The sequence below is a fragment of the Gymnoscopelus microlampas genome, assembly GCF_963454915.1.
Source record: "Gymnoscopelus microlampas genome assembly, chromosome: 20".
Taxonomy (NCBI): Eukaryota; Metazoa; Chordata; class Actinopteri; order Myctophiformes; family Myctophidae; genus Gymnoscopelus; species Gymnoscopelus microlampas.
Window position 1 is genome coordinate 27,444,026 of NC_139957.1, and position 27,563 is coordinate 27,471,588.

A 27,563-nucleotide genomic window follows, 5' to 3' on the forward strand; every position below is an offset into this window, starting at 1 on the left:
CCATTTATAAACTCAGAGTTAAATTAACCCTCAAGATTTTATAGTGTACTGTAATGGTCAGGGTCGAGGTCAAGCAATTAAACACACATCCATACACACTTGCACAAATGCATGTGCATGCACGCACGCACATGCACAAACGCCCACAGCCCACTCTGTCATTAGAGCAGACACATGGCCCATCTGACCCAGTCATTATTGGGGGTGGAGGGGGCATTGTGAGATGCTTGTGTCTTCCTGCTCAGCCACGTTGTTTTCTTCCCAATTGTAGTTGAGGCCATTTAACTCTTCTCATTATGCTGTCATGTTATTGTAAATTGGAATGAGTCAGCTCAGACAACCACAATCAACAATAGATTGACATGGGGTGTCTTTTGCCCCCTTGCCAATGTCCAGTGGCCCAGCCTGAGAGCTGGGAAAGGACATCATATAGCAAGGGAGTCTGAAAGCTTGGGTCATACAAAATGGTTGCGACTACAAGCATCTTGAGAATTGAATATCTGACAGATATCTGCCTGTTAACCACTTAAATCCTATATTCTTAGTTGACGGGGGTCCTCCAGGGCTATGTCGTTCTGTCAACACCAAATCTTGAATAACACTGAATGTTCGCAGAGAATAGGGCGATAGGGTTCATGTGATTGATATAGTCTACTGAACAATGATTCCTGTTTACCTGACTTAGCTTGGCCTAAAATTCTATACCACAACCGGATCAACAGTAGTCTGTGGCTTACTGTTGTCTGTGGTTTACATTGTTGGTGTTGCCGCTGTTGCTGTTGTTGTGATCTTTGACCCACCACTGTGGTTTACAGATCTACATCGCGTCTCTGGTTTCTCTCACAATATCATTAACACTCTTGTCCTGTGCCAGGCTCAGGCTCAGTTAAGCAGTAGTGCAGTACACGTCTCAGGTTCCTGACATTTCAGCATGCCATTGGAAAGAAGTTCACGTTACAGCACGTGTGCTCAGCATGCACAGATTTATTTCCCCTCTGGCTATCAAAATACCCATGAGGAGATTTGCGCCTGAGAGTGCACTGCATCTCATGTTTGCTGTCTTGTTCATGGATCTGGTGTCATGTTTTATTTCATATTTACAACACAGTATCACCTCTCCCCTCCTGCTTAACCTCATCTTGACACTAATTGTCTCCGCCAGGCCGAAAGGCATGGCGAGAGAGTATGTTTTACCCTCCGTCCGTCCGTCCGTCCGTGTGTGTGTGTGTGTGTCCTGTCTGTGTGTTAACAGCTAATCTCCGGCACCGTTGGCCCGGTCGCTGCGAAACTGTGCACACCCACTCCCTGGATGCCAATTCAGAACCTCTGCCCCACATTTTTCACATGGGCCTGTTATAGCGCCACCACGAGGCCGATTTGTGCAAAACCCATTTTTTCTCATTACACCTACAGCTTTTAACCAAACGTCATGCAAATCGGTACACAGTATCTCTATAGTCATGTGATCAACCCGGATCTGTCCGATTTCCCATATTGCATCCTCATTGGCTAAGGTTGGCTTCCAAAGTTTGCAGGATTGGTCCGTTTTGAACAAACTGCCTCCAATCATGAACGCAGCTTGCCATTTCCATAAAATTGCACACGCACATTCCCACTAGGCCGAGGAAGAAATGCCACTTGAACATTTTCAAATCAGCCTCATGGTGGCGCTATAACTGGCCGATTTGCATTTTTAACTATAACTGCACCGATCTGCGTGAAACTTTGCACGCACACTCCCTAGAGGCCAAGGAAAAACATTGGACTGCATTTTTCACATCTGCTTTTTACAGCGCCACCAGGAGGCCGATTTATGTAAAATACATTTTTGGAGATTATTCCTTCAGATTATGTCCAAAAAACACGCAAATTGGTACACTGCATCTCCACAGTCATGTGATTCTGATGGATCTGTCCGATATTTAATATTCCATCCTATTTGGCTTACAGTGGCTTCCAAAGTTTGCAGGATTGGTCAGTTTTAAACAAAATGCCTCAAAACATGAATGCAGTGTGCAATTTCCGTGAAAGTTTGCATGCAGATTCCCACTAGGCCGAGGAAGAAATGCCCCCCTTTTCACATTCACATTGGCCTTTATAGCGCCACCAGCAGGTCTAATTTAGCAAAACACATTTTTGGAACAAAATGCCTCAAATCATGAATGCAGTGTCATCCCATTGAAAGGCCTAAGAAGAAATGCCACCCTTTTCACATTGGCCTATTATAGCGCCACCAGGAGGCCACAATAACCTACCTGACCTGGCGGAGACCTGTGCTCCGAGGAGCACTTTTTCTAGTTATGTATTATTTTGCACATCACCTGTTAGAATTATTATTTCAAAATAACGCTGCTGTATGACAGACTACTCACTGAAGTGCCAACTGACAATTTATTCTGTAACAAATTATTCCCAAATTTAACTTATCAGCTTGACAACATAATGTAGATAGACTGTCCGACTGTCCATGCACTGTATATTAATGCGTCTCAGAAAAAAGAAAAATGATTTACACACATACTGTGTTTGCATGCCCACTGACAGAAAGGGATCAATGAATCCTTTGCAGCCCACATTTTCACATGCACACAAAGATTGTGTGCCAGAGCATGGCATGTGCACATTGATTAATCAATAAAGAGCTGGAAACACACAGCTGACTGACTACAACTAATGGCAACACTGGTATGAGGTAACCCTGCTTCTAATCACTATCACCGCCAAACTGCACGCCATTGTTGTTTGTAAACATCTGTTTAATGCTAATTGGTAACATGTTTGTATTGCAGTGTGGCATGATTATTTTCAGCCTGTCATACAAAAAAGCCTTTTAGAAAGTGTCTCTACAGAGACTACAGATACAAAACTGTTACTTTCTGGTGGACACTACATTATTTCACTGGACTGGGAAAAATCAGCACTGATCTCAGATCTGTAGTCATTTGAAACCTAAGCTTGGCTTTAGCATTAACGCTTCTTAAATGATATATATAAGCTCAGAAAGCCACGGCAATAATTAGCACTTAATTACACACACGTGTGCTCTGGAGCGTACATAGTAATATACTGTTGCAGGATCATTTTAATGGTTTACATAGATACATTTGTAACAGGTATTCAGGAGAGCTTGACATTATTCACATTTGAATCATTAGAATTATTAAAAAGAGATCATTTATTTTGCAAACATGGCAATATTGACTGACATTAATCTCTAGGTCACAGATCAGTTATTCTATCTGTGGGCATATTTGTGGCAGAAATGTGTGTTCATTTACTCCTGATTTAAGTTGCGCACCGAGTTTGTAGATCAGCTATTTTCGCTACGAGACACGATGCACATCCAAGTATAAATTGGTTATCAGAATTCAAATTACTGCATACGGTACATGCCAAAGTTTTACCTTCCCTCCCACCACGCAGGCACTCTCACTCAACACACGCACACGCGCACGCACACACACACACACACACACACACACACACACACACACACACACACACACACACACACACACACACACACACACACACACACACACACATACTAATCAGGGATCCACTCATTAGAAACTGGAGTCAGCTGGCAGGGAGACAAGAAGATGGTGCAGAACATCTGTTATCAGCAGTGTGTGGGTCCTCCTCCCTCCTCGGCAACCTCTTTCTCATTACTTCTCCTCACCTCTCCACCCAAAACAAGACTTTCTTCCTCATTTTCTCTTAAGACCCTTTTCTTTATCCATCTGTGGCTCCGTCTGTCTCTCCCTGTTGATCATTTTACACTCACTCACACGCATGCGCGCACGCACGCACACACACACACACACACACACACACACACACACACACACACACACACACACACACACACACACACACACACACACACGCGCGCACGTGCTCGCGTGCACACAGACCGCTTGCTGTTTCATAAATTGAGTTCACAAACAAAGTTGATTAATCTTAATTTAATGCATCATCACTGAGTCATTTTTCATTGGGTATGTGTGGGGTGCAGTGCAGACAGACAGGGTGCTGCAGACCAAGTGAAGAGCTGGATGGAAATGGGGGGTGGTTTGAAGGTTAAACGTAAAACACGGAGTAGTGGTTTATGAGGAATATTGGATTACGTGAGCTCCAATTTGAATTTGATACGTTTTTGTTTTGGGTAGTTACACTAGCAGAATTTAATGGTATACTCGGGTGAAGTTGCATTTGGGTACAACTTTGTTGAAAGTATCACAATATTTTAGGGATGCTGTAAATCTTTCTCTTTCTTTGCCTTTGGTGAAAGACGCAGTCAAATGTTGTGAAATTTACTCAGTAATAATAATATAGTATAGTAATAGTATTTTACAGGAAGTAACACTGGAGGTGATCTCAAAATACTCAAGCATTTAGCCACTTTAACCCTGAGATCCCTATTTTGGACATGTCATAAATGTACAGACATTTTCAAAACATAAAAAAGGCTAGAATTTTCAAAAATAGAGATCATAGCCTATCTACAAGGTCACAACATATTGCAAAGCGATGGGTTGTCTTGTGTAGATCATTAGCATTTTAGCAATTTCTGAACATCTTGTATGGCTTAATTTGTAAAACAAATCTGACATTTCCACATTTACTTAACAGACACTTCATGCATTCATTTATTAAATACAACTTGGGTGGGCATAGAAAGCATCATAAGTCATAAAAGTCCTAGAAGTCACAGGACAGAGGACCATAACCATTTAAGCCTTATGTAACTTGCTGTACAACGAATGGGGTAAATAACCAAAGATCTGCTATACAGGTATTCACTGTTGTAGAAATTGTTTGCCGATATGGCCAAAATACAACAGGTTGAAATGAGTTAACTTAATTACACACTGTATGTAAAAAATATTAAAATGCACTAATCAGGGATATTTGGTCTGAGGTTTCAAATAAATAATAACATTATCATCCTGCCACTGTTATATTTGTTTGCATTAAAACATGCCCCTTTAATGATGAGACAACTAGAAACTGTTGAAATGTACTTAGTATTTTCACATGTGGAGGTGGGAGAGTGATCATTTGTTTTTACTCTGAAACCTCAGGCAGCTGACTCCAATGTCATCCCTTAAGTGAGACCTAAGTAATGAGATCTGTACTTCATCCTCTAACTGTGACATGACTGATGTTACCTTTTAGAAAAGAGAACTTGACCATGATGTATGTGTGTGTGTGTGTGTGTGTGTGTGTGTGTGTGTGTGTGTGTGTGTGTGTGTGTGTGTGTGTGTGTGTGTGTGTGTGTGTGTGTGTGTGTGTGTGTGTGTGTGTGTGTGTGTGTGCTTGTGTGCTTGTGTGTGTGCGTGTCAGGTACCACGGCTAAGCATGTGGTCTTTCTGGCGGGGAACACAGCTAAGCACGGCCTGCGATGCAAAGCCTGCAAGATGAGCCTCCACCACAAGTGTGAGAGTGGAGTACTATATATGCAGCAGCGTTGCATGGGCAAACTGGTAAGAGCAGGATCACAATCACTATCTCTGTAATTGCCATATAGATAGTGCCAATAATATATAATTGGCAATATAATAACTGACGACAATGTTGAACAAACGTGTTGACAAGGGTGCAGTTTATCAGTGGATACAATACACCAGTCTTTTTCAAACCTTTTCTTTTCAATGACCCCCAGTTTGATATGCAATAGGGCACTAACCCGAATGTATATGTTTTTAGTTTTGTTCCAGGTTTTTGTGAGTGTTTATTTAACTCTGTGTGAGGGTATAAATGGACCCAGGGTCCATGTATACTACTAGGACAGCGCCCTTTAGTATATGTAATATGAAAAAAGATAGTTGCTGATAGCCAACAGTCAATAACCAACAGTACAGTATATATAACCATTGTCTGTCCTGATGAAGGTCTAACGACCGAAACGTTTTTTTTGCAAGTTTCTGACGGTGTGCGGGTCCTATTCTTTAGTTTAACCATCAGAGATCTCCTAAATAACCAACAGTTGAAGTCGTTCCCGGCACGAACGTCACGGGATACGGCACGAACGTCTCACAAAACCCTGCCTAGTCTGATAGACCAAACCAGAGAAGCCTACTGTAGAACCGATGCCTCCGCCTCAGATCTCCGGATTAAAAAAATCCTGTGCCTCCTCCTCAGGCCTGGTTTTGGATCCGTAACGCTGCGTTCCCACTGGCAGATACAAGATACAAAGATACAAAGCTACACAGCATATTTGTAGCTTTGTATCTTTGTATCTTTGTATCTAAAGTTAAAACCAGCTCAGCTTTTTTGTAGCTTTGTAGCTGTTGTTGCTTTTGTAGCAGCTACACACGTTTGATGTATCTTTGTATCTGTCAGTGTGAACACAGCATAAGCCCCTCTCATTGCCCTTTGGCACGTTCCATCAAGGGGTCATCTGAAGCTCATACCCCAAATCTGGGACCATTTGGTCTATGGTGCCCCGAGTTATGCCCCGGACAGAGATTCTGTCCGGGGCATTCTGTTCTGATTCATGCAAAACGGCAGCATAATAATCAAATGATGGATTATTAAACCACAGTGTTCATATAGTTCATGGAGAGAGAAGTACAAAGAGATTTGCGGTATGACAAAAACATTCAATGGCTGTAGCCATAATGTGAGTCATATTGAATAATTATTATATCTGAATTGTATGCTGTCGTTATCATAATTAAATCAATGTTACACATAAGGTTGTCTATTCAATCTCAGATCACGCCTGTGGGGTCCTTTATTTATTATTTGGCAATGATTATTACCATTAACATTATCATTTAAATTGTTATTCTTAATGTATAATCAGCATGTCTCCCTCTCTCTATTTGTGCGTTGTGTGTAGCCTTCTTCATGTCTTCTCTTCTCTTCCCATCTGTGGGGCTGCATCATAATGAGACCATTTTGTTTCTGGTATTGGTGTACGGGGGGTTGTGTGTGTGTGGTGGGGGGTGGGGTTGGGGGTGCTCACAAAGGCCTGTGCCAAGCAGCATTCGTCATTTTCCCATCTTCTATCGCAGTCCAGGACACTGGCAGTCATTACTGAACTGGGACTGTTTAAGCCAGAGTTATACATAACTGCGTGCCAGTGTCGCACACCGGCCACCGCAAATAGCTTGTGGATCAGCTATGTGCAGTGCAAGACACCGGCGTGCAGCTAAGTATAAATCATGTTTCCGTCATTCGAATGCATATGTCCCTCATGGAAGGAGGAAGAGCATTTATTTGGGAGGGTGGGGTAATTTTTTTCCGTAATCATGCATGTGCATCACCACCCTTCGTATACAGTACTGTAGGAGCATTCTTGGGGATTGTTTGAATTGTGTTCAGGGTGAGTTGTAATGGCTTTTCTCATCCACTGTAGCCTTGATGTCATTGAGATCATTTGTCTACATTTGAACCGAAACCCTGAAACTCCACATGGGACACGAGACACAGCAAGACAAATGTACTTTTTTCCATATAATGCTTTGAGGATGAGCCTTCGTTGGCGATAGGATCAGCTTTCAGGAGTGGAAAATGAGGTTGAGGGGTCACACATAAAAATGGAAAATTTCCCAGTGGAGTACTGCTCTAAATTAGGGTCGCTCTAAACATGGACACTACATCCGTGCTTATTTCTCTTGGCCTGAGAACCACAAAAAGAGACCTCTTATTTTATTAAGATTCTCAAAATGTATATATAAAAAATATATATAACTCTGTGCTTATGTAAGTTTCAAATCTCAAAATATGACTCAGGTTGACCATGACATTAATAACGCTCGCCTTTGTCTCAGCTATTAAATCCCATCTGATACAATTCAGTGATATTAAATGGTCACCCTTACTTACACTTACATGACAAATAAAGATAAGTCAATAAAACTTGATCTTAAGCATGAATTAAAACAGACAGGGAACAGACATATACTGTACATAGACCGACAAATATAAGCTACAGAACAGTTTGGGCTATTTGAAATAATTCAATAAAGGTAGAAAATAATTTACTGTATCAACAACAAACTGAACATTATTAGATGACAAAGAGTTGTTTTGTGTTTCTCAAATGCAACTTGAGAAATAGTGTAAATGATCGCATCAGTGTGCGGTGGATGAAAGGCCACGCAACAAGATGTTGTTCATTTAAGCTGCATTAAGCGCAATCTCTTTTTACGCTTTTCCATAATGAATTTCCCCCTGAATGCCTGACATCTCAGCTCGAGAGGAGCTCGAACAGCTCAAGGGTTGCTTATTTTAGCCTTCTCTTTGTGAGTGTTGCAAAATGGAGAATTAATCAAGAGCTATTAGAGATACAGATTACACCAACTGTTTATCATGCCAAATATAAACAAAGACAGTGTAAGCAAGGCTAGGCAAGTTTATTTTTATAGCACATTTCAACAAGGTAATTCAAATTACTTTACGCAAAACATTAAAAGCATTAAAACAAAGTGTTAACACTTTGTTTTAATGCTTTTAATGTTTTGCGTATATAATATGAGAATAAAAAGGCAGTGCAGTGCAAGAAATTAATCAGAAGCCTCAAGCCAGATGTAGAACATTTTATATCGGAAGTTACTCTCCTAATTTTGAAATAAAACTATAATAATAATAAACGAAATGTATACAGCACTAAGCAAAAGCATTAATAGTGTGTGTGTGTCTGCAATAATGTGTAGCTAACGAAAAAGAAGATGAAAACATTAGCATTCTAATTACAGCACTTCTTGGCTGTTCAGCATTGTTTGACTGTTTACCCAGCACTCACAGAAGTACATCCAAGAACATCTAAACACTGAAAATGTTAGGCTATATATATATTTCATAGACTGCAGTTACATCTATCATTATCCTCTGTGATGAGTTGACTTCCTCTGGGGATAGAGGAGAATTTTACCCATTTGTCACGTTTTGCTGGGTGTGAGAAGAACTCAACATAGATCGATATTCAATGATGAGATAGGAGGCAGTGGGTACAGATAGATAATGGATAGATAAATGATAGAGGCTTGAAGCCTGTCCTTATGTGAACTTGCACGATAACATGCAAGTAACTTTAACCAGTGGAACTAAAGGCGTCATACTATATCTCAGTGTAAAATGTGTCATTTGTGTCCTAAAACAAGGTCATCCGGCAAAGTATGAATTAGCCATAATCACATACACCCTATTTCGACTGTTTTTGATAAAGAGGTTTGATGAAGAGGAACATGAGTGGGCCAAGGACACTGTAGATCCCTGGGGTCCATGTCAACAGAGCATATAGGGTTCAACTTACACCCTATATGCTATGTACTCAAAACACAAGGTCCGTCCCCACAACAGCACCAGCTCACTCTCAAACTTTTTCAGAAAATATCGATATCACTCTAAGCATCTAATTTCCTAAAGTCATTAGATGCTGTCTTTTCTTTTAATATAATTGTGCTTTGCATATTAAATCATCATTAGAATGTTGCTGTTACTCTGTACATTGCATAACATTATGATCATATAAAACTAAAAGAGGTGAACATGGAGGGCAGTAGTGATACTACTCAAGGCATGATGAAATGTGAGCAGCAGGATGGACTGTGAAGCTATGATTCAATAGTAGTTAGCTTTCTTTTTAAATTGTTTTAGGTTTACAGAGTCACTGGCCTGGGACTGATTGAGTTAGCCTGCTTGCTGAAAAATTAAAGCCATATTGCATTGTTGGCTGGAGGAGCAGTCCCTCGCCCAGACTAGCAGAGATTTAACAGCACATTATCAGTGGGGTTATGTATTTTAGTGTCAGGATGCTGAGCTGTCTGTGGCTCTATATATCGATCCATCCCTCAATGTAATGGCTCTGTCTGCTACCCGTCCCCTCTTTTGTCCTCCCTCTGTTGCCCTTCTCTCTGCCTTCTGCAGCCAAAGGGCTTTCGAAGATACTACAGCTCCCCATTACTGATTCAGGAACAATTTGGGATCATCAAGGAAGTCATGCCCATTGGTGAGGACAGCCATCTTCATTTTTGTGATAAAGTTGAAGTTTCAACCCTCCTGAATGAAATGCATGGAAGCGGGCAGCGGCCAATTCCATTATCCAAGTAACACATTCTTCCAGTCTAACCATTATCCAAGTAACACATTCTTCCAGTCTAACCATTATCCAAGTGACACTTTCTTCCAGTCTAACCATTATCCAAGTGACACTTTCTTCCAGTCTAAATGTCCTTACACACCGGGAGCATATGCTTTTCTTTTTTCGTGTGATTAATTCACCCAAAAATACATATATCTTCAAACTATTGTTTGTGTCATGAAAACATCCACACAGAACGCAGATTTTATGCAGCGATAAACAATTTGTATTCGCAACGAGGTAGAATTTTCACCACGAATGAATGCATCAACCTGTACGAATGACATCACGCTCCCGGTGTGTAAATACCTTGATTCTACATCAACCGTCTGACAGTTAAGCAGCAGTCTTTTGTCAACACTTCATCATAGTTATTATAGCTGCTTGTATTTCTCTATGTTGTTTGTCTAGCTTGTGGTAATAAGGTGGACCCTGTGTACGAGGCTCTGAGGATGGGGACATCGCTGGCACAGAAGGCCAAGAGAACCAGTGGTTCTGAGTCCCCTCACAGTCTCTCAGTAAGTACAGCTGATTCAGCTGGTTCATTATCAAGTTTAGTGCTGCAATTATAGTTTATTTTCTTTGCGATTATTCTATCTATTAATTGAATTATCAAGAAGTGTGTTTTTTTCTTCTTTACCTTTTTTTTTTATGTCAACGAATCAACGCAAAATAATACTTATTGATTTTGTACAACCAACTAAATCGATTAGTCTGATTAACCACTTAAGCATTATTTTATACTTTGTCATACAACAGTGTTGCACAAAAATTGCCGATCTACAAGCTCACAATGCATCGCATCGCAATGGTTGTAGATTATTTTCGGTATTTCTTTAAAGTTTGGAAAATTTCACCTATAATGACATGCCCAAAATAGGGATGCCAGGTTGAAAGGGCTGAAATGTTACAGCCCTATTGGACTTCATGGCCCATTTATGCTACTGTATTTTAAGATGGGAGGGGAAAGATGTTATGAAGTTTAGAAAACAGAACAGTACAGAACAAAGACCAGAATGCCACTATTCTTGCATTCGTCTTTGTTCGGGGGATTAGGGCTCGAAGTTACATACTGTTGACCTCCCGTCCTGCTGCCGTTTTTAGATCAAGTCCCTTAGTTCTGTTCTGTCTCTCTCAATTACTGTATTGTTGTAATCATTAAATGCGATTTTTTTCCACACACACATGCACATTAAGATAAGAAGATTATCACAGTTTAGAGCAAGCATTATGAATGTTATGTTTAGTCCAAGTCAGACATACAAAGTCGATGCTCTCCTTAGATATGGCCACTGTGCAGCAGTAAACACTACCAATAAAGGTAGTGGTTAGGGCAATGAAGAAAGGGATGTGTGTGGGACTGCTCACATTACAGCTCTTTAGATGGACTGGATAGATTGTTGAGCTAGGCTACACTCTCCAGTCTCCTGTCCCTAGTTTGTGTAACTCAAAATGAAAGCTCTTATTTATAGCTTATCACTTATATTATAAGCTGTATCTGCAGCTTGAATAGGCAGCTCTCTCTTAAGTGGATGTGAACACTGCTGGCTAGAGGCCACCCTGTCCAGTACAGCTGTTGGTGAATGGGTGTGTGTCACTTGCAGGCTTAAGCCTGAGTTATACTTAGCTGTGCACGGATGTCGTGCACCGGAAATAGCCGATATACAAGCTTATTACGCCTCACTCTGCAATGTGTTGTGAGCTTGCAGATCGGCAAATTTTGGTGCACGACACCGGTGGACAACAAGTATAAATCAGTCCTAACAGACACAATGTGAACCCAGCGGGGGTTATGATAATAGTTACCAAATGCAGTCAGACTGCACATGTGGCAGTTTCTAAGGTACTTTTCCAAACCTTACAGAGTCTCCCTGCTGCAGTCTGTTATGTTCAAGTCATCAACTCTTGTGTCTGTGTGTGTGTGTGTGTGTGTGTGTGTGTGTGTGTGTGTGTGTGTGTGTGTGTGTGTGTGTGTGTGTGTGTGTGTGTGTGTGTGTGTGTGTGTGTGTGTGTGTGTGTGTGTGTGTGTGTGTGTGTGTGTGTGTGTGTGTGTGTCTTCTCTATGTGTGTGTGCAGACCAGTGATTTGGACAAGGTTCCAGAGGAAGTGGCGGCGGACCACAGCAGTAGGCATGAACTATCCAGAAAACACAGTGATGATGGTGAGGATCCAGTACAGTGAAGTATGTGCATCTGGAAAAAAGCCAGGCGGTGACATAGAGGGAGAAAAATGCAATTGTGTTTTTCCTGTAAGTGAGGCTGCAAAGGTTGCGACATATAATTGTATTTCCCCAAACTGCCATCTGAAGTATTGAGAAATAAGACCTTGGGTTCCATTGAGCTAGACTCTCTTTTCGGTCTGTTCATTCATTGACCTGTCTACAGAATACACCAAGGGCAAAGCTCAAAGAAAACTAGGTTCTATGTATTTTATTTGTAGCGGTGGCTGGGCTCTTTCAATTGCTCAGTGATACAATAGGTCCCTACTGGAGGGCAAATCATTGACCTCTTAATTCCTGCAGCAGTCAACCTCAGTAAAGAAGAGGAAACAAAGACAAATGTAGAGAAAAATCAACTACAATGAGAGTGGTAGAGCATAGACCTTGGTGTTGAAAGAAATTGCTATTTGAAGCACAGCTACAAGGCTGATCAATATCCTTCAAGACAACAAAAGCATACCCAGAAGGAGACGAATAATCCTCACACTGGTATTCTTGGGTTGTGCTACGTGACAACCTTTTATTTTATACTTATGAGTTTTCTCAATAGAAATACAAATATTTATGAATCTGTATATCATCAATCCTGTTTGGATAGCCTGCGGTTGTTACAGAAAGGGCACTTCATTTGCTCTTTTGAGGATTATTAATGAAAAGATTGCCTCTGAACTGGTCTTCTGTTGCATCCTTCGGTAAGACGGTGTATATTAAGGTCTGGTCTATAATGCATTATAAACGCATTTATAATGCATTATATTTCACTTATAAGGCTTCATAACACTCGCTATTATAAATGTTTATAATTATGCTTATAACAAAGACACTATAACTGACCAAGTTATGGTAGTTATAATGTTCTGTTCCGCTGAACTTATAATGCATTATGACCAGCACTTGTAATACTTCATAAACCTTAAGTTGTTATGCATAATTATATACATTTATAACCAGTGTTATAATACCTTAGTGCATTATAATGCATTACAAATGCGCTTATAATGCATTTTAGACCCATCCTAAATATATAGTCTTACTCATCTTTCATTATCAATACTTTACTGTTATTCCTGTCTTAGTGGTTAGATTTCTTTGCCAGTGGTTGTAAAACATCTCCTTCTGTGTTTTTTTGTTACTGAGTGATCTATTCTGTTTTTAGTTTTCACAGTCGTCGAGAATGGAACAGAGCCATACCACCAGCCGGAGAGAATGCCTGAGGATTCACCGGTGAGAAACTCGCAACTTAACCACATGAACCCTAGCATCCCTATTCTGGGCGTGTCATTCCGAGAATATAGGCAAGCATTCAGAGAAAATAGCTAAACATTATGAGAAACTAGACAGACATTCAGTGAAAGTCACCCCAACACATTAAAGACGGACATTTGAATTCAGTAAAAAAAAAAAGAACACCTATTCAGGACACACAGCCAAAAAAAGAGTACAAAAATGTATCAATATAAAACACTATTTAAAAGGAGATTTGTTTGTATACAGTAAAAACGAAAGAAGTAGAAATAAAACGAAATAAGAGAATAAAATTACAGTGCAGAGGAATAATTCAAAAATCTCAATAATAGGCAGCGATGATTTTGCAGCAGACCTGCAGTTTTCTGGGAGCTTGTTCCAGATATGTGCATAAAAAGTGAACACTGTGTAGTTCTGATTCTAGAGACTTAAAGGAGACCTGTCCGTCCCAGATGACTTGAGAGGTCTGGGTGGTTCATGATATCATGATCAAGATCAGAAATGTATTTTGGCCCTAAACCATTCAAAGCAGTAGTATTTTGAAAGCCAGTGTAGAAATCTAAGAACTGAAGTGATTTGCTCCACTTTCTGGGTAAGGACTCGAGAAGCAGCATTCTGAATCAACTGCAATCGTCTGATTTATTGTTTTAGGGAGACCTGTAAAGCCACCGTTACAGTAATCAAGTCTACTGAAGATGAATGCTCAGACAGGTTTTTCTAAATCCTGCTGAGACATAAGTCCTTTAATCCATGATATATTCTTAAAGTGAGAGTATCCTGACTTTGTGTTAATGTGGCTGTTGGAATTCAGGTCTGAGTCCATGACTACACCAAGGTTTTGGCTTGGCTTTAGTTTATTTTTTAACATTTCTGATTGAAGCTGGGTGCAGACTTTTAATCTGTCTTCCTTGGCTCCAAAAACAATTACTTCAGTTATAGCACATCCAATTGGTATTGTTATATAGATACTTACTTATGAGCCAACAATACATTCCTCATTATGTAGAAAGGAAAAGAAAATTCAGACAGGAATTTCAATGTTAATTGAATCAATAGAAGAGTTCTCACTGAAAATGGATACCGGTAATTGAAATAAGAGAAAGAAAGTTGGCGAATTGTCCCTTCACAGGTTTATGTGAAGCACTTAAAAACGAGGTGCATTTCACATTGTTTGAAACATCTTCTCAAGGTTTTCTCATGTTTTGAGGTATATGATATATTTTATTTATTTGTATTGCGCTGTCATGATCTTTCTTCCACGGCATTTAGTGTACTGTAGCTCAGAGTCTAGGAGGGCAGTGCTGGCATGGTCTGAAAACCTCTGACTGACTGACCAGCTACTGAACTCTTGTTAGCCTGAGAACTGAGAGTCAGTTCTTACTGTGTGACCCTCATCAGCTTGCTACACTTGGCCTGGCTCCATCATCACTGCTGTATTTCCCAGGAGTTAAGAGGAAAAACGTATTTTTCTGTCAGTACAAATCATACCCATACTGCCTTAGACCCTGGCACACACTGATAAGGATAAAGCCATCTTGAGAGACTGCAGGGCCATATTTATTTTATACTGCACAAGCAGAGCTAACTGTGCAAAACTCATGTGAGTGAAACAGAAATGGTAAGATGTTTGTGGACACCATATTATCGCCTGTAGATGCACTTCACTCTTTATAACTGTGGTTATTTGGTGAGAGAGCTCACCAAAGTAGTGACCACACTGCAATACTGGGAAGATTCACTGTACATTTTCTATTTGAGGTTAGATTTCCTGTTTACCTTTTAGTTTTACATGTTTATCTCCAAATTCAACAATGGAAAAAGACACATAAACATGTTGGCATTTGCAAAAATGAACAAATAAGCATTGAAGACACAGACCAACACACACCCCCACCCCTTACCTCTGTCCTCTGCACACACCCAGCACAATCTCCCAGGCCAGTCGGCTATTTCAGGGAAGACGCACGCTGTGTATTCTGCGGTGTTATCAGCCTGGGCCGTGCACAGCTGGCAGTAGGCCGTTTGTCTGTCTGACGACAGGTCCATTAGAGCAGAGGGGCCAACAGACAGACGGAGACTCTGCAGGGTAATGAACAGAGGAATGAGACATACGGTCATCTCGCTTCTCCACCTCTCCACAGGAGCATGCTGCCTGTGGAGAGGCCTCCTATCTGGAATGAGAGGCTCGGGTGCATGCAGAAAAACACGCATGCACGCAAACCGACACACACACACACACACACACACACACACACACACACACACACACACACACACACACACACACACACACACACACACACACACACACACACACACACACCCCCATGGGATCACTGTCAGTTCACATTTTCACACTTGAGGTTGAACTGCAAAGTTCTTTATACTGTATGTATTCTAAACCAACTCTGTCACAGACTGCAAAACATTTTGTACAATTACAGTGTGAATTGATTTGATTTATTTTTGTTTCACTTAATAAATCCACCACAGTACGCAATACTGCTCTTAAAGCAGCCTTTTGTGGACTATGTGGTTAAACTTGAGCCGATACTCTGCACCTTAACCGTAATACTTTCTTGCACTATATGTCATGAACCGTATATACCAGCTGCTATGCTCATGTAGCCTTGTAACCCCCCCCCATCTTCTTTCTTTCTTTCTCTTTCTGGAAACAATCAAAACGATGGAGCTTTCACAAAAACAAATTTCACCTGTTTTACACCTGTAAACCTGTGACAATAAAGATGATTCTGAGGTTCTAGAAAGTTGTAGAGTATGGAAGGTTCTGGGTTACCCTTCCTAGTCGAAAAGGCCAATAGAGGCTTCTCTATGGTGCAATGTAGCTCTCAAGGCTGCTGATGAGCTGTTAGTTAGTTGTAATAAATTGCCATTGGGCGATGTTGCGCCTTTCATTCTGGTTCAAAGGAGTAGTTTGCTTTGTTACCGGGGAAACTCGCCTCATCCATCAGCCATATCACTCGTCCACCTGGGTGCTCCATTGGGGACATTTTGTGCAAAGGGAAATTACTCCTGATTTATACTTGGTTGTGCACCCATGTCTTGCACTGACAATAGACGATCTACAAGCTCACAACGCACCGCTTGTAGATCTGCTATTTTTGGTGCAAGAAATGATACACAACCAAGTAAAAATGAGGTCACTTTATGTCTTTGCCATGGCTCTATCACATTACTGGATTAGGCAGATTTCCACATTGTCTTATAAAACATAGTTTTGTGTGAGCCTTTGTTCCTTTCCTATACTAGCAGGATTTCTCTATTAGCATCATAAAGAAAGATACATTCATACAGTACATACATGCATGTGGAGGAAATTTCCCAGACCCACTAGACACAGGAAAACACCCTCGGGTTCGGGTGCAGGCGTACAGAGTGCCAGAATACTGAAATATACATGATTTGCTCTGTTATTTGAGCTAACACTTCACTAATTTCCTGAGAACTTGAAAGCCCAGCCAGGAAATCATGCCTCTCCCACTTACGTTAGCAATGGATTAGAAAAACATGATTGCAGAACAAATTAAGCATTACTTCAGACCATCAGTCTAAACAATAATTTCTACCACTTTGCGACTGTTTGACTGTTTTGCGACTCAACTATGATATTGTTACAAGAAAATAGATCATGACCAGCACTCAAAATTATAATGTGCTGGTGTGTGTGTGTGTGTGTGTGTGTGTGTGTGTGTGTGTGTGTGTGTGTGTGTGTGTGTGGCAGGAGCAAACACAGTTGCAGGAGGATGACCTACTCAACACCTATGTAGCATTGTACAGCTACACTCCCCAGGACACCCACGACCTGGAGATGAGGTCTGTGCATGCGCGCACGCGCGCGCGCGCGCACACACACACACACACACACACACACACACACACACACACACACACACACACACACACACACACACACACACACACACACACACACTGTACAGTATGTATTGCCATTATGCTGTGGAAACTGCAATACTGTAACTGTCCTGGGATAGCAGGACATCTGGTTTCCACATCCATATCTGACATAATCTGACATAACCAGAGTGATATATAGTATTAATGCACTTCCCTTTCAGAAACACCGTAACAAATCCTATATACTGTATTGGCCGGGGTCCCCCAGGCCAGCGGTCTATACTTGGTCCCCTCCTTTTTTCCTACTACATCAAATATCTTCGCCCAAAATGGCAGATCTACAAGCTTATAGATCTGCTATATGCTGTGAATATTCACCTATTATGGTATGTCCAGAATAGGGAAGCTAGGGTTTCATGTGGAGCAGGAAAAGGGAGAAATAGGAAGAAGCAGAGTCAAAAAGAATGTGCATTGAATGTTTCTGTGGTTCCGATTTTGTGCTGTGAATATTTAATGTTTCTTTACTCTCTCTATTAATGTGTAACAGACTACAAGAGAAACAAGGGCAACCTAGAAGCAGTGGTGGACAGTAACTATGTACATTAATTGAGTACTGTACTTAAAGGGCAAGACCCTCTTTGATAGAGGTTTGGGTTGTGTAGTTACATGATGTAACTTCAAAGATGGACAAGAAATCTGAAATAATTGCTCCATTGATTATAAATTGATCATTCAAAATATTCTCCTCATTGACTTACGTGCGGTGAAACAGCTCTCAAAGTCCATCTTTTAGCACGTAAACGAACACAAACAAAGCTGATTCAGACAATATAGAACATCACCAAACCCAGTACTGTTTATTGTTTTAAATAAAAATGTCAACTTCCTGTTGAGTTTACTATTTGAAGATCCGTATTAGCGGATCCAGTCCAGATTTTCTCCCTTATAAAAATAGCAAAATTAGCAACAATGGCTTACTGCTCTAACCTGACCCTGCCAGATGGGGCGGTATTGAGTAACCAGGTTCCTCAAGCTGTGAAACAATGTGTGGAGCAAGCTTTTGGATCTGGTAGCGTCAGGTTATTACTGCTCATCCAAACTCCAAAGCCAGAAATCTGTTTGTACATTTGCTGTCTCACATACTGTACAAACTCAAAATAGAAACCATGCTGCCAGTTCCTCCTTCAGTGCAGACTTAAAGGACCATACTGGTGGTCGGGTATGTTTACACCATTGACTACGGCTCAACATACTGTATACTTGACATGACTGCCAGCATCGCAGTTATGTTTAGCCAGCATTGACTCAGGTAACTGCGGTAGCGTATGAATGATGTTGGAGAAAATGTAAACAAACGATATCTAAAAATAAAGCTACTGTATTAACGTGAAAATGGCCTGTGTTTATGTACGATACACTGAAGCTGTGAATAGACATTAACATGTTTTGACGGCGTATTTTGACGGCGTTATGGTTCTCTGACTCATATCTGTTGGAGCAGGATTTTTGATTGCCTTTTTAATGCTAATGAAGCAGTTATTCTTAGCTGTTTGTCAATGTTAAACAACACAATGTGTGAGCCTACAAACCTACACACATACGTACACAGTATTTACCTTTACAGATAAGCAGGCAGGTGTCAGTGAATGATAGTCAGTTGTCAGTGGAGAAAAGCTATCTAGTCATAGCATACTGTAGCTTTCCAATGACTACTTTATTGGTAGTATAATCCAATTGTTTTTCATTAGTCTACTTGTGTTATCTATTCATTTCAGGCAATTAATTAATATTCAGTAATTAATTATATCAGAGTGCTCCAGAGGTGAGTCATAGATTTTTTTAATGGACCTAATTATTATTAACATTTCTTCTTGTTTACCTTGATTACAAGTACCTGTTTACCGTTCAAGATCTTATTTTTAGTAACCTTAACAGATGCAGCTAATGGACTAAACAATAGCTTGTTTAGTCCATTCGCCTTCACCACAGGACACGATAATGTTTGTTTCACGTCAACATGTGAGAGAACAACAATGCACAGTGGCTACAGTATGACTCTTACTATGTTATTATGAGCCCTGGTTGAATCTGAAGCTTTTAGACCATCAATATCTGCCCTCCATGAACTCTCATGAATAGGCCATCATTTTTAACAGCCCTTTGAAATAGGTCTTTAGGAAAGAGAGCATTCTCCTTCTGTCTCTCATTCACTCCCTCCTTCTGTCTCACACACACACACACACACACACACACACACACACACACACACACACACACACACACACACACACACACAAAAATGATCCTCCCCATCTTCCCATAGAAAGTTCAATCATCAGGTCTGATAAGGTATTCATTGGAATCTCTCGGACAGTTCACTGAAAGCTACAAGTGTCTCTAATGCGATGCGAGAGTGAGGTCTAGCCAACACCAACTCGGGACTCCTGAATCGCTGCCCTCCACATTCTCCTATCTAGCATCAGGGTCTTGAGCTCTACAGTGTTGTTAGCTAAGCTGTCGTGCCGCAGTGCATCTACGTAGGTGGTGTGCTTCTTGCCTTTCCTGGCTTTGCCCATTTGGCTCCTATAGTTTCAATTTGCTTGCCACTAGTTCCGGGTGCCTGATGAAGTGCCCTGCCAGCCTCATCCTTCTCTCTCTGAGTTTGTCTGTGACCCGTGGTAGGTTCCCGTAAAGGACCACCTTTCTGATGTGGTCCGTCCATGTGACACCTAGTGCCATTCGTAGCATTCTTGTGTAGACTCCATCCAGGGCCCTTTCCTGTTGTGCTGTGAGGGTCTATGTCTCAGCCCCATACAGTAGTACTGACTCCACTGCAGCTACAAACAGCCGCCTCTTGAGGTCTTCTCCCATGTCTGATTTCCACACTCTCCTCATCCCATGCAAGGCATTCCAGGCAAGTGCCCTCCGGACCTTCAGGTCGTGTTCCGTTGAAGCAGTCCAGGCCCGAGATATTTGAAGTCCTTGACTGCCTCGAGCCACGCAGTGGCAATGGCTTTGTCCTCTGTGTTAACTGTCAGTACTTTTGTTTTCTTGGCATTGAGCTTGAGGCCAATCTTCCTGCAATCCATTTGTACTTCCAGTAGTAGTTCCCTTCCTGTCTCTGCTGTATCCGAGACTATGGCAATCATCTGCGTAGTAGAGGTCAGTAATCATGATGGGGTGTACTCGCCTTGACTTCCTTGGGACCAGAGTCTCTAAATCTCTCCCCTTATGAAAGTTTATTTCAAAGGCTCAGGATCCCAGTATAGTGAGTATGCATCCAAACCAACATGGAAAAGCTTCAATGGTGAAATGGTTAAAAATCGAGACACATAAGCTGCATAATTGCTGATATTGATCTTGTCAAAAAAAAAAATCAAATAATGGTTGATATATTGGCCAGACTGATATATCGTTTTCCGTTTCAATTTTCTCTTCAAACTGGAAATGTGGCTTTTGATTAGCTACTTGCAGCTGCTGCCGCACACTTTGATTACACAATTACTGTGAGACTATATGATGATTATCATTATGACATGTGCTGCATTATTAAACATCAGACTGATTGCTCGGCTATTAGATATGTACTTTCTTGTTGTTGAATAACCATTTTTCACCCCCTTGTGTAAGTGAGGGTCTGTGTCTTGCACAGCCTTTCAGCACAGAATGCTGTGTTAAACTTCACTGCGCACTGGAAAAATGTACGGCAGGTCGTTCATTTCCTGCTCTTACCCTGGAAGTCCCATATATCAAGTTGTTGTCGACAGCCGAGGAACATTTTACAGCGTCAAATGTCATCGCGTGTTTTTCCTCACCTGCTATAAAACCACATTCTCTGAGTCATGTTGAGTATTCCCAGCAGAAGACTGTCAGCATTTTAATTGGACCACAAGAGGGAAGCACAGGAAACAGCCTAAACTGCATTTGGGCCCAGCTTTTGTCCCACTGCTCTCTCTGGTTCTTATTGGTCGAGTACACCCATGGCTTTGAACAGATGCTAGTAATTATGACACATGAGTTGATGAGGTATTCATGATTCATTTTGCCCTGAGTCTGCTGGGTGCGGAAGAGCTTCAGAATGATAGAAGACCATCAGAATACATGAACTAGCCTAAAAAGATCCCCAACTTAAAAAAAATACTCCTTTCCTTGTTCTCTTAGCCACTTTCAACCTGGTGTCCCCATTTTGGGCATGTCATAGGTGAACATATTCAAAACCTCAAACATAAAAAATTATAATTAAATAAAAAAATCTCCAAAACAATTCCAAAAATAGCCAAAATAGCAGGTTGCAGTGCGTCACGTTATCTACCAGCTTGCAGATCGGCTATTTTAGCAATTCATGGAAATATTTGAAAGTCTTAAAATATGGCTTAAGTTGTTTAACATTGATTTACTTTCTTCAAGAAATCAAATCAATACCAAGACTTGTTTTGCATCCATTACCCATGGTCATTTCAGGACCAACACTCTTTGCTGTTGGCTTCTTGTAATGTTGGTGTCATAGGAAATTACTGTTGCACTCATTAAAAGGTGTAATCATACTAAAAAAATAAATGGTGTGTGTGTGTGTGTGTGTGTGGCGGGGGGTTGCCAAGCATATTTGTACATACCTATCGGTGTGCCTCTCAACCTGGGTTCATCTGTGAAACAAATGTCCAAAGTTTTGTTGTTCATTAGGATTTGTTTTAAAGTTATTCTATAGCTTCTAAATTGTATTACTACATGACGTTTCCCACAGTACACTTGTGACTAATGCTGAGCTGAACAGCACACCGGCCACGACGGTTCCACTGTTTAGATGAGAGGTGAAAATGACTAAATTATTTTTGTTGTATTGCTTTACAGACCTGGAGAGAGAATCATTGTGGCCGATGACTCCAATGATGACTGGTGGAAGGTCAGTCTGCAGTCAGTAATGTATTATGTAATTAAATTAAGTCATTTGTTTTGGCAACCTTATTTCAGACATTTATTTATCTCCCTTCTCCCATCTTATATTCACTGGTTCTCAAAGTGGGGTCCTTGACTGGGTGGTCCCCAGCAAAACGAGGGACAGTTTATACCTATAGACATTTCACTTAAGCCGTATTTTATTTTTCAGCTATTTTTGAAAAAGGTTGACAAATGTTGACACATCTTCTCTTATGGGGGTCGCTGGCAGTAAATCTTTTCAAATGGGGACCACAGCCAAATACATATCAATGTGGGCTCCTTGACTTGAAAATCTTTGAGAACCACTGGTGCAGTATATAGTGTTTGACGGTGCTGTCTGCCTGTCGCTGGGTTGACCAGTGGCGTTTGTGTTTTATTGTTGAATTTTGTACCAAGCCAAGAATGAATATAATATATGATATGGACTGATAAATTACAGGCATTAGAGCAGTAAATGATGGTAGTAAGACAACAGCCAACCTCACGACAGAGAAGCATAGCAGATAAATTAGGGAGATGGGAAGGCCAAAACGTGACTTGGCAGAGGAAGCGCAGTGCTACCAGGCTACCAAGACATCCATGCATCTTAACAATGTTAATGCTTTCTGCAGATTCTTTGGAAACAGATACATCCAAGCTGTTTGGCCTTTAGCAGTTTAGCGCTGAACCAAGTGATTTTGTCAAGTGACATTTGTCATCCCGAAGGGAAATTCTGTTGTTATCGGAACAAATATCAGAAATAATGTAAGTATAATATACTGTAGTTAGTTACAACAATGAGTTAGATTGGTTAGCCAAACTGTTTGTCTACAAGAGTTAAAAGGATTCTTGTACTTTTAAACTAGTTTCATTAGTACCTTCTGTTTCTTATTTTTATGCTGAGTGTCTTTTTTTGTCCAGGGATTAATAGAGGACAGGATTGGCTTCTTCCCATCATCCTATGCTCATCCGTTGCGGCCTGGGGACCAAGTGTTCAGGTGTTCCAGGACCTTCATTGGCTGTAAGGAGCAAGGCCAGATCACTCTAAAGGAAGGACAGGTAGTCTTTAACTCTGTGTTTTAATAGTGCATTGAGATTATTGATATGGACAAAATACTTATTACAGATACTTAGTGCTATTCTCTGCCCAGCTACTCCTTACCGATGAATTGAGCAACATAAGCATTGAAGACAAGCCGTTTCTATAGAAGGACTGAATATTCTGGAACTGTGAAACAATTACTTTTATCATGGCTATACAGCATAGCTGAATCGGTAGATTCCCTAGTCTGGAAATCAGAATGTTACCCCCCAGCCTATGTGTCAAAGTCTCCCTGAGCAAGACACTTAACCCCTGGGTGTTGGATTAATAGTGCCCACTGCTTCTTATAGTTAGGATGGGTTAATGCAGAGGACACATTTTACAAATGTGTGTGCAAATGGACTGTGACCAAAAAACACCCCAATGGATTGGAGACCATATTATTGTCCGTGGTACAACTCTGTCTAAATCATAACTACAAACATTTTGCATCAACTGTTCCATCACAAACATTCATTTAAAAGTTTGATTTGAACTGGCCAACAGAGAATCCACAACCATGACATTACCATTTTGGTATATTAATGGCTATGCTTGAACCACGTGTTCCCACAATGCTTTGATCTGTGGTGGTGGTGGTGGTGGTGGGGGCAACCAACCAACCCCCAGTTGAGATTAAACCACTAAACACAACTTCAGTTCCTGACCCTGTTCCTGTCTTCTTGAGGGAAGCTCAATGTGCAGCACTGTCCAGTAACACAACAACAAACACTACCCCACACTGGTAGAGCAAACACACAAAGAGTGGTTCTCAAACTTTTTAATTTCAAGGACTTCGTAACTCTGAGAGTGTACATATGGAACCAAATGGACGCTTACTCTCTTTAAGTCTGTAACTCTCAGAGTTACAGACCTGTAAGGGTCCATTTAGAACCCTCACAAGGAACCCTGAGGGTCCCTAAGAAACCTGAGGGTCCCTGTTGAGTGTTGACCCCACCTCCTCATGATAGGAGACATTTTCATTAGTTTTTTTTTTGTTTTTAAATGCATTTACTTTAACTATCCTTCTTATTTGAAAGAGCTTTTACGTCCATACAGTTCAAGATATCCATTAAGACATACACAACAACCTTTTTTTGAGGTACCTGCTGTTATACAAAAATAAATTGAAAGACGTTCATTTAAGTTTAAAGCACCTTCTGACTGGAACAATTTACCTACCTGAAGAACCACTGCTCTATGGCCAAACACATTTTAGGAAATGCTCAATTGAATTGTTGTGTTCCCCTATTGATTATCCCTACGGCTGCCCATAACCCCTTTGAAACTGGTATTCCTATTTTGGGCATTTCAGTATAAATGTCAAACATAAAAAAAAAAAAATCACAATTTCTCAGTTTTCTTTTTCTTTCCTTCAGAAATAGCAGCAATGCAACACTTTTTCACTATTTTTGAAAAAATGTTGAAAGCATGATATAGGGCTTAAGTGGTTAATAGTCATATTTGCCCTTATCGTCGTCATTCCCACAGATTTGTGTGAGCTGCGAGGATGAATGTAGTGGCTTCATCAAAGTGTCCTGTGGAAAAAGGATTGGTCATGTACCCTGTGATGTTCTGGAAAACATTTGAGAGAGAGAGAAACGCTGAGAGAAGTGGAGAGAGAGAGGAAGTCAGTGGACGAGAGTCAGAGCGAGAGAGAAGAGGTGAGAAGGGCATGAAGGCTGTGACGAGATCAGTTGTATTGCCAGGCTGCCAAAAAGATGAGAGGAAGAGGAGGAGCAATGCTGAACTTTCAAGATGGCTGCCACGGAAATCGCTGAGGGAAACTGCCCTCTGTAGGGCTGCGAGTCCAAACTTCAGAGCATGATGCTGCTTCTGCCCCTGTGGACATGACCTTGTTTTGGGCCACTGACTGAGCTTACAGTACCTTCCTCTCAACCCTAAGATGAGAGACACTGAACTGATGAATGTTGTGCTCTATAATGCGAACCTGGGGGGATTGCATAGTTGTATTCTTTTGACACATACTGCTGCAGTGTGATTCTGAGGGTGAGACATCCAGGTTTAAAGGCGTCCCTATATTGGGCATGTCATTATAGGTGAAAATTCTCAAAAAATAGCCTGGGCCTATTTGCTTAATTTATTCTCCATTGTACGACAAATAGATCATGCAGGCTTAAGTGGTAAATATATGAGATGTGGAGGGATGTAAGAGACAACTTTGAACGCATAGGCCTTGATTTATACTTTGTCACATTGAATAACTCAACAGAATTTACGCAATTTCTGACCTAGTATAAATTAGCCATCAATTAATGTGAGTTTGTTTGTTTTTAATCCATGCAATGGCATACTTCTTACAGGTAATGCTGCCTCGCATTCATTTCAAATTATATTAAAATCAAAGCTTTTGCTTTAATACAAAGTAGCAACTGGTAGATAATGCACTACAGTATGTGTATTTATTGTCTCTAGGATAAACCCTGATGCTAGCAGCTAATAAGATAAGAAAAAGATTAAAGCAAACTGCCTATTGTTTTTAAAAGAATACAGTAACCTTGATTATTTCACCGTCCATGAAATCAACTATTTCTAGCCCACAGTCACAGATTGTCCTGTGACAAAACCAACAAAGCAGAGTAACGTTGCAATGTACGGTATATCAGAAACAGCAGAAACTGTGGAGTATTTTAAAAGGAGCTTGACATAAAGAGGTGAGAAATTCTCTGTCCGTTTTCTCTAAGAGGCCCCATTCCAGTTTTCCTCCCATTTTCTGCAAGATATTGGCATGTCTAGTTGCTTAGCCTATACATTAGGGTTTTACTTATTCATGAAGATAAAAAACTTAAAACAGAATCTGTTAAACACATTGGCCATTACCATGACCTACCTACCCTAAGTTATTCCTTCCACCCTAATTTACTATTTGCTAAATTAATTTTCTAGTACAAAATGTATTTTTTTAAGTATAATTAAGATGTTTCTTTTTTTTCTTTCTCCTGTTGATCATAAGTAAGTATTATCACTGTAAAAGACAACTGAATGAGATGCAGATGATGAATTACGGTACAGCTGACTTCTTGGTAATGTTTGAATGTGTGTGTGTGTTTACTCAGAACTAATTCATCACTTCAAAGCAAACACTTGACAATACTTTTTAGAGAATAAACAATGCATTTCTAGTTATAACTTTAAATGTGACCTCTCAAGACAGATTTTCAGTTTGCAATAAATATGTGTCAGCATGATCGTTGGGTAGTTCAAGGGGCGGATATTTGCACTAGGCTTACCAAGCACTTGCTTGGAGCCCCAAGGCTGGGGAGCCCCCACCTCCCCCCTTTTTTTTTTTTTTCTTAATTCATTTTTTTTTTCTTCGCATTTTCGCGCGCGCAAAATAGGCCCCGAACCAGAGCTTTGCTTGGAGCCCCTAACTTCTTAAATCCGCCCCAGAGTTCCTAGGAAGCAGGCCCATGAGCAGGAAGCAGCTGAAAATTAGCATAAAGTGGCGTGACCAAGCCTTATTTTCCTATTATTCAGGCACTGAAACAGGTTTGCTTCAGATTAAATTGAATGGATTCCCCAATTGTTTTATGTAATCTCTCCCCCGGGTTTCCTCTATTGTGGCTCAGAATATTCTACAAAGGATACATTATCTTGTTCAGATCCTACTTGAGTGGTAACGTTTCACACCATATATCTTGCAAAGGCCATCCTGCCCTGAAACTCATTCACTCCTGCTCTGAAATACCATTGTATTGTACATATTGTATGCACACAATTAAAATATCTTGATTATCAAGACGATTAAACGCGAAATTAATATTGTATTTTTTGTACTGTATTTTTTAAAACCTCCTGCACTTTTATTTGTGATCCACAATTTATCCATAATATTCAGCTTTATACTAAAACCCCTGTAAGTGATTGTGTGGCCATCTGACCTTGCAAATGAAACCCTGAAGTCTGCTGTATACAAGATTATTCCTCTGTAGTGCGTAAGGCAGCGATTCCCAACCTGTGGGCCGGGGCGTGAGGATATTGCAAGTGGGTCCCCAAATAATTGGCAAAATACAAAGATTTTAATGATAATATAACATTAATGTTTTAAAAATGTAAGTTAAAAAAAAGTCATGGTATTTTTTTTCTTTAAAATATTGAAAGATTTTCATTGT

At 40.6% G+C, this 27,563-nt stretch overlaps 1 protein-coding gene across 1 annotated transcript in view; it reads left to right on the plus strand.

The window, feature by feature from the left end:
• stac (SH3 and cysteine rich domain) overlaps window positions 1-25,372 on the plus strand; it is a 37,247-nt gene extending 11,875 nt beyond the window's left edge. The window contains exons 5-13 of the mRNA XM_084044463.1: window positions 5,350-5,489; window positions 9,883-9,964; window positions 10,508-10,614; window positions 12,173-12,257; window positions 13,471-13,538; window positions 17,302-17,393; window positions 22,284-22,335; window positions 23,271-23,408; window positions 24,922-25,372. Of these exons, the coding sequence (XP_083900589.1) occupies window positions 5,350-5,489; window positions 9,883-9,964; window positions 10,508-10,614; window positions 12,173-12,257; window positions 13,471-13,538; window positions 17,302-17,393; window positions 22,284-22,335; window positions 23,271-23,408; window positions 24,922-25,020 (863 nt within the window). The 3' untranslated portion in view covers window positions 25,021-25,372. The remainder of the gene's footprint in view (window positions 1-5,349; window positions 5,490-9,882; window positions 9,965-10,507; window positions 10,615-12,172; window positions 12,258-13,470; window positions 13,539-17,301; window positions 17,394-22,283; window positions 22,336-23,270; window positions 23,409-24,921) is intronic.
• Window positions 25,373-27,563: the final 2,191 nt, after the last annotated feature.